Below are 7,989 nucleotides of genomic sequence, written 5' to 3'. Positions count from 1 at the left end.
CCGCTCCTCAGTCTGGGACAGGAGGTCGGGGTGGGGCCCAGCCCCAGCCTCCTGGAGCCCCCCCACACCCACGTCCAGGCCCACCACCTGAACGCCATGACCACCACCAGGGCGATGATGGTCCCTTGCAGGAAGCGCTGGCTCATGCAGGCCTGGTCCGGGACGGCCGAGGGCGACTGGGGGGAGACGGAGAGATGAGCGAGCCGGGGTTCAGGGGGGCGGCCCGGGGGAGCAGACCCCGCGGGGGACAGAGGGCCCCCAATGCCCCCCGCCCGGCCCTTCACCTTGCTGGCCGCCTTGGGGGGCCGCTTCTTGTGGGGGACGCTCCCGGCCCGGCTGAACTGGCTGCCCGCTTGGCTGCAAGGAGAGGGGCCGAGTCAGGAGCGAGGACAGCCGGCCCGGCCCCCCGCCCGGCCCAAACCTCACAGGCCCGACCTGAAGGCCCCGGAGCTGCCCGTGGACTTCATGCTGTCCAGCCGGCGGAGCTTGGCCAGCTTGTGGCTCCAGCGCTCGAGCTCGTCGATGCGGGTCTCCAGGTTGTCGGTGAGCTTGCACAGCTCCTTCACGGCCCCCACATTCTCCATGAAGATCCGCTCCTGCCCGGACACCCCGCTGACCCCTGAGCGCCTGCCGGGGGCACAGCCCCCCCGCCCCGGCTCTGCCAACCTCTGCGGCCCCCCCGAGCCCCGGCCTCCGTCTTCTCATGCGCAAAAGGGGTCAAACCTCCCGGCCGGCCCTCCTAAAGCGCCTCGTCGTCTCCGGGGGCTCCTCCGGCGCCGACGCTCCAAGCGCCACGTCCGAGGTCCCCCCTCCCTGGGGACGCCCCGCCCCGGTGCCCCCTTGGTGCCCCCCAGCCCGGGCACCTGCTCACCTTGTTCACGACCAGGAAGTTCTCGATGGTCTTCCCGTTGGCAAAGACCACGTCTCCGGTGTCCTTCACGGCCTCGGGGAGGATCTCCTTCACCTCCTGAGCAATGACGCCTGTGCAGGGAGAACCCCAGGCTGTGAGGGGCCCCGTGCCCAGTGTGCCCGGGGCTGTGCCCAGTGTGTGCCCAGCGCTGTGCCTGGGGCTGTGCCTGGTGCCGTGCCCATCATTGTGCCCGGTGTGTACCCGGTGTGTGCCCAGTGCTGTGCCCAGCACTGTGCCTGGTGCCGTGCCCATCATTGTGCCCGGTGTGTGCCCGGGGCTGTGCCCATCATTGTGCCGGGTGTGTGCCCGGTGTGTGCCCGGGGCTGTGCCCGGTGCTGTGCCCAGCACTGTGCCTGGTGCTGTGCCTGGCGCAGCGGACAATCTGCTACGCTTAGATCCCGTTCACAGGATCTCACCGGACAATCCTGGTGAGGCCTCCGGCCACCGAGGCCCTGACCACAGGACCACTTGAGCCGAAAGGTGTCCTCAGAGGCCGGTGCACAGATAGGTAAACTGAGGCACAAGGAGACGCTCTGTCCGAGGTCACACAGGACCACACGGCTCAGGCTGCAAAAGCCCCATTTGACAGACGGGCAAACAGAGACTTCTAGAGGACTTGCCCAAGGTCACACGGGGGCTGAGTGGAAAGCTGGGGTCCCAGGACCCCGGTCCCAGGCGCCTTCCTCGGTACCCCGGGGCCCCCTCCCCAGCTGCACACCTGTCTCAGGAGAGGCCTCGATGCCCACGCTGGCTGCAAACTCGGGCTTGTAGCTGTAGTGGACGAGCCGCATCCGGGAAATCCTCTTTAGCTGTTCCGTGGTATCTACCTGGAGTCGGGGAACACAGAGCGGAGGCCCTGGACTCCCCCCGAACCCACAGCTCTCTGGTCTGCCTGGACGCAGAGCCAGAGACATGGGTGCCCCGACCGCTGGCCGCCAGGCCTCGGCGTCGCAGGGTGGCTCAGGTCTGAGGGGCCGTGGGACAGGCGGCGAGCAGCCCCGAATCCCCATCTGTGGGGTCCCCTGCCCAGCCCCCCCCGGAGGAGCCCCGCCACCCCGGGGCCTCACCTCCTGCACGTGCTCCTTGGCCCGCAGGTCCGAGGGGTGCATGAGGGAGCCCATGACCTTCACGTTGCCGTGGACGACCAGAGCCTCGTCGGGCCGGTCCGTGTTGATGCCCACACGGCCGTGGTGGAAGACGGTGTCGGGCAGCTGGGCCCGCTGCCACAGGACGTCGCTGTCACTCTCAAACTGGCCAGGGTTCGAGGCCTGGGGGGCAGAGGCGGGCTGAGGGGACGCTCCTCTCCTTCCACCTCCCGCTTTTCCTCGGCGTCTGCCCCTGGGGCGAGCCGTCTCCTTCCCAAGGCCGGCCTCTCCGCACGTCCTCGACGCCCCATCTTGTCCCTTCTTCCCTTGCAGAGGGGCCGCCCTCACCTCCTCCCTCCCATCTTACCCCTCTCCAAGCCACCTGCCCCCCTCTGCAGCCCTCCTGCCCTTCCAGCTCTCATCCCCCCCCCGGAGCATCGTCTCCCCGGCCGGCTCCTGTCCTCCCCTTCTCTTACTCCGCACACTCTCCCCTCCCTGGCGGTCCTCTTCTGGGCACATCTGACTGTTCCTTCCCTGGGCCAGCCCTACCTAACGGGGGTCCCCGAGGCTCTGTCCCGGGCCCCCTCCTCTGATGGATGATTCTTGGGGATCCCATGTTGTCTCCCCCATGTGAATTCAGTGACTCTCTCCCACCACAACCTTCATCTTCTCCCCTCCCTCCAGTTCCCAGGCTCATCCCGTTCCTCAGAACATGAGCTGCCGGGAGTCAGGGCTGTTTGGGGGGTTCGTCTTTATCTCCCCAGCCCGGAGCAGAGTTCGAGGCACAATGCCTAGGAGATGTTTGCTGACCCACGGCCTGATTCCTGTGAGCAAACTCACGGAGCCCCAGAAACAGGGGCCTGAGGCGAGGGAGGGAGGAAGGGAGGCAATCTGAGGGCCGGGAGCCAGAGGGAGGAGGGAGAGGTGAGGGCCGTTTCCAGGGCGCTGTGGGACAGCTGCCCGCCGTGCAGGGCCCCTGGAGGGTGGACGAGCGTCTGCAAAGGGCCAGCACAGCACAGCTGGGCTCAGGAGAGATAAGCAGGAGGCAGCCCTGCCTGCCTCAGAAGCCTGCCAGACCTTGCACGAATGCCAGCCCCAGGCTAGCCCCGGCTTTAAGTGGAGGTCTGGGCTGCAGAGAGTGGAATGCTGGGGCTTGGGCCAGTCCAGACAAACAGGGTCTGGCTTTGGAGTAATGGGATGAAAAGCATCTGTTCTAGAATCTCATCCATCCAGGAGATATCCTGCCTTCCTTTACGGAAAGGACATTTCCTCCACAAAAGCTCCAATCTGGTCTCCAGAGAGTTAAGGAAGAAGCTTCTCCCAGTCTCAGAGTTCACCTTTGTAAAAAGAGGCATTTGGACGATATGATCTAAGACCTGTCTTGGCTCTGACATTCCATGTTCTGTCCTTCTTAGCTCTGACATTCCATGTTCTGTCCTTCNCATTTCATGTTCTTGTTCTTTCTTGCTCTGACATTCCATGTTCTTGTCCTTTCTCGCTCTAACATTCCATGTTCTGAGGCCCTTCCCAGCTATATCCCTGTTTCAAGGTTCTGTAGTTCTGCACCCAACCCCAGGAGCCCCCAAAGGGAAGTGGGTGGGCCTACAGGGTGGGGAAAGGTGGGCTTCCCCCCTCCCACGTGGCAGGCGGGGCTTCTCTTACCCTGACTATGATGCGCTCTGAGATCTGGGCTGCCAGCGTGTACGTCTGGTTCTGGGCATGAGCCTGCAGTGCCACCACCAGCATGAAGTACCTGAGGTCCGGACCAAGGGAACGAGTTAGCGTTGTTCAGGCCCAGCCCCATCCCGGCTGTCCCTGCTCCTGCGGCCCGGCCGGGCTCACCTCTGGTCCGGGTTGGGCTTGCCTTTCTTGCGCATGTTATTGGCAGTGGTCTCGCTGAAGTGCAGGCGTCCCACGGTCACCTTGGTGACCTGCTCTGGAGGCAGCGTGACCCTGCGGACAGAGGGCAGCTCAGGGGCTGGGGACCTGGGGAGGAGGGACACAGCGGCCGGCCAGGGGCTCCCCCTCCCCTGCTCCCCGGGACACTGTCCAGATGAGGCCAGGGCATGAGCTGGGGGCTGGACCATCGCTGACTCCAAGTACTCAGAAGACAAGTCCTTATTCGGATTGCAGGGGGCCGTGGACGAAGGGTTGACAGACTGAGGGGGACGGGTTTGGACTTTTTTCCCATCGAGGAATGTGGGAAACTGCAGACATTTCTTAGCTGTGTGACCCTGGGCAAGTCCCTTCACCCCCATGGCCTAGCCTTTACCCCTCTTCTGCCTTGGAGTCAATAGACGCTATTGATTCTAATTGGGAAGTGAGGTTTAAAAAAAAGGGTGAAAGAACACGTTATTGATTATCAATATTCAATTGTTTTCAATAATCAATATTAAGATCAGAGAAAAAGATTAAAGGCAAAGGGGAGGCCAAAGTGAGCTGGTTTGCTGACATAATGGTTCGCCTAGAAAACTCCAGAGAATCAGCAAAAACGCTCTCTAAAACAATAGTTTCAATAAAGTATCAGAGCGCAAAAAGCACAAGCATTTCTCTGTAATGGTAGTAAAATCTCATTAGAAATAATGACAAAATTCCTTAACAAGCCTGGGAGAGGACCGTCCGGGGTCTGAAGGGTTTTGTTTGGCCCCAGAGACTGAGGGAAGATCCATTTCGGCCTACATACGGGGCATTCCCTAACCACTGGAGCTGTCCAAAAGGAGCGCCCACCCGCCATGATAAACTCATTTATTTTCATGACCGGATAGCAGTGATTCCCCAAGTGGGCGCCATCACCGCCCCCTGGTGGGTGCTGCAGCGATCCAGGGGGGTGGTGACGGCCACAGCTGCCTTTATCTTTCCTATTAATTGCTATTAAAATTAAAAAAATTAATTTCCGGGGGGCTAAGGAATACTTTTTCTGGAAAGGGGGAGGTAGGCCAAAAAAGTCTGGGAACAGCTGCGTAATAACTGGTATCTTTTTTATTTTTAAGCCTTTACCGTCTTAGAATTAATACCAAGTATTGGTTCCAAGGCAGAAAAGCGGTAAAGGGTAGGCCATGGGGGTTAAGAGACTTGGCCAGGGTCACACAGAGCTAAAAAGCAAAGGAGGCCAGCCTGGAACCCAGGACCTCCCGGTGTCACTTCCTAAATTCCACCGAGCCCCCCAGCCGCCTTGATTGCCCTCCTCATCAGTACAGGTGTGAGACCCTGGTGAGGACGACGCCACGGAGAGCATTTCTGCTTGGGGGTGGCGGGGCTTCCACCTTGGGGGGGGTCTCTGCCGTCTAGCTCTGCCCCCCAGCCTCTCCCCTCCTCGGGGGCCGGCACTCACGTCACGGGGTTGAAGGGCCGCTTGCTCCGGTCAGACTGGGACTGCTCGATGTTGATGGACTGATTCAAGGCCTCTAGCTGGGGGGAGAGAGAGGCCGAGGCTTGGAGGAGGGAGGCTGCGAGGGGCTGCTGTCCACACCTGCCTCTGCCGCCCCCTCCCTCGAGTTTTCAAAGTTTATCCTTCTTTTACAAAATACAATGAGAGGCAACGGGACGGCGCGTTTAAATAAACTAACCAGGAGTCCTAAGCGGGTCGCCCAGCAGAAATACAGACCCACAAACAAAGGTTAAGATGGTGAAGAAGAAGAAGAAGAAGCAGCAAAGAGAAGGCCGAGGGCGGCCTGGGCCACCGACCACAATAACGTTTTCTGGGTTTCCTCCTCTTGCGGCGGGGCCCCCCCGGACCCCCGAGGCTGCGGAGCATTGCAGGGCATCGCGTGCCAAGGGCCCCGCCAGCCTCACAGCGGGCTCTCGCACCGGCTCTGGCCCCGAGGAGGGCCCCCCGGCCCGGCCGAAGCCCCCGACCTGCCTTGACGCCGTGCAGCTTCAGGTAGAAGCAGTCCAGGGGCTTCAGCCCTTCGGGGGTCTTGACGTACTTGGGCTCCCCCAGCATGCCGATGTACACCGTCACCTGGAAGTGGTTCTTCTTCTGGCACACGAAGGCGTCGTCGCCCACCGAGAAGTTGAAGCCCTTGTCGGCGTCCACCCGGTACGTGAGCATAGGTCTGGGGGGAGACGGCGGGGGGCGCTGAGGCTTCCTTCACACCAGGGAGGCCTCCCTCCTCCAGGGGCCTTTCCCGGCACTCTCCCCCCGTTAGACCTCGCCTCGGAGTCTGTCTGGGTGCCAAGGCGGAAGAGCGGCAGGGGCTGGGCAGGGGGGCCAAGTGACTTATCCAAGGTCACCCAGCTAGCCACATCTGAACCTCCAGGCTTTGCTCTCCATGCTGCGGGGTCCTGGACAAGTCCCTGAACTTGGACCCTGCCGCCCTCCCCATAAAAGGAAGGGGGTGACACTAGATGACCCCCCGCCTCCCTTCCAGCCCTGAATACTGCGTGCTTAGACCAAGGCGCCTAGCCTCAGCTCAGGACTCAGTTTCCCCTTCTGTCGAACAAGGCTGGATGGCGGTAGAGAGGGGAGTAACCACATACAGGAGGGATGGCAAGGAGAGAAAGGCTGAGCGTCCAGGGCCTCCCCCTCCCTAGGCCGGGGCCTCCCCCTCCCCAGGCCGGGGCCTCTGGCTAAGGGACCGTGGGGCGTTCCTGGGAGGAGGAAGGGGCAGCTGGGGGGGGGGCTCCTGGGCTCTGGAGAGTCTCCACTTGTTGGCTCCTCCTCCTCCTCCTCCTCCCTGCCCCCCCCCCCAAGCATCCAGAGAATGGTCCGTGACTGGCCTGGGCTATGGGGGTGGCCAGTAGCTCAGGGCTGGTCAGAGGGACAAGGTCAGGGGCGGGCAGGGGGTAGAGAGAGCAGAGCCCGCTAGGAGCCAAGAGGCAGTGGGCCCCTGTGATGTGAGAGCCAGAGGCACTGGGTTCGAATCCTGTTCCTGCCCCTTCACTCCCCGGGCCTCAGTTTCCTGGGAGAGGAGCGAGCTGATCTCTGTCCCAAACACCTGCCTCCTCCTCGTCCTCCTTGTCCTCCTCGTCGTCCCCTGCTGGCCCTCTGGGCTGGCCCCCTCCCCATCCTGAATCGGCCCCCCCCAGGCCCCGGGCACTCACAGCTCCTTGTAATTGGCGTCATAGAGCGTGGCCCACTTGTTCTGCTGGTGCGGCTGCCACTTAATGGACTGGTAATTGGGGTCCAGGTAAGACCCATTCAGGCTTTCGTTGTCCTGCATGAGGCCTGGGAGGGGGGGTGCTCTGGCTCAGGCCTGCTCCAGCCCCAGCCCCAGCCCCGCCCAGTCTGGGGATCTGGCCTATCCCCCCACCAGCTGGGCACGCAGAGCCCGTCCTCCCACCTGGAGATGCCCCTCTTTGGAAGCCAGGAGGATCTGCCTCTGCCCACCCCAAATGGCAGTGCCAGTGGGCATCTCTGCCTTTCCCCCATCCCACCCCATCTCCAACGGGTACCCCTGGGGGACCCAGACGGTGCTGGGGAGGAGAGGCCACATACCTGGGGAAGGCGCCCCCTGAGGATGCCAGGGCGGTGTCTGGACTCTGGCAATGCTGAGGGGAAGGGATCCCGGTCCTGGCGAGAGGGGACCTTGCTGATGCCAGGGCGGTGTAGGGGCTCTGGCAGGATGGAGGGGCAGGGATGCCACCGTACCTGGCTCCTGCTTTATCATCCCGTTAAGCATCTGGGCGTTGAGGGTGTTGGGGGGTGACTCGGAATGTTTCCTCTTCTTGGAGGGGTGTGCGGGGAGCCTGGCAGGAAGCCGGAACCCTGAGCTGCTGGGGGTGGGCACCTCCCCGGCATGAGGAGCCCCCCAGTATGCCCAATTCATACACTATTCCCCATCATGCCACCCTGCTAAATGCTAAAAGTATTCTACCCCCTTGTTCCCCCACCTCCAGACTTTTGCCTGTGACCAGGACCCCCTCCTTCCTCAATATTACCAGCTGAATTACCTCCCATTTACTCACACCAAGGCTCCCTCCTTCCCTCACCTCTTTCTCTCTCCCTCCCTCCCTTCCTCCCTTCCTTCCTACCTTTCCTTTCCTCCTCTCCTT

General features: G+C 62.0%; 1 protein-coding gene across 1 annotated transcript; it reads right to left on the bottom strand.

Annotated features, from left to right (window-relative positions):
* Positions 1 to 68: 68 nt before the first annotated feature.
* Positions 69 to 7,724, bottom strand: LOC123255973 (myelin regulatory factor; the record flags this gene model as incomplete). Its single annotated transcript, XM_044684679.1, has 12 exons — positions 69 to 176; positions 285 to 357; positions 436 to 596; positions 872 to 981; positions 1,629 to 1,737; positions 1,978 to 2,178; positions 3,658 to 3,748; positions 3,838 to 3,948; positions 5,327 to 5,403; positions 5,855 to 6,050; positions 7,039 to 7,162; positions 7,433 to 7,724. Coding segments are annotated over 12 exons (1,653 nt in total), but the record flags the coding sequence as incomplete, so codon positions are not given.
* Positions 7,725 to 7,989: the final 265 nt, after the last annotated feature.

The sequence above is a fragment of the Gracilinanus agilis genome, unplaced genomic scaffold (genome assembly GCF_016433145.1).
Source record: "Gracilinanus agilis isolate LMUSP501 unplaced genomic scaffold, AgileGrace unplaced_scaffold54891, whole genome shotgun sequence".
NCBI lineage: Eukaryota > Metazoa > Chordata > Mammalia > Didelphimorphia > Didelphidae > Gracilinanus > Gracilinanus agilis.
The sequence above is the reverse complement of the archived record's forward strand: the minus strand, read 5'-3'. Positions and strand labels throughout refer to the sequence as shown.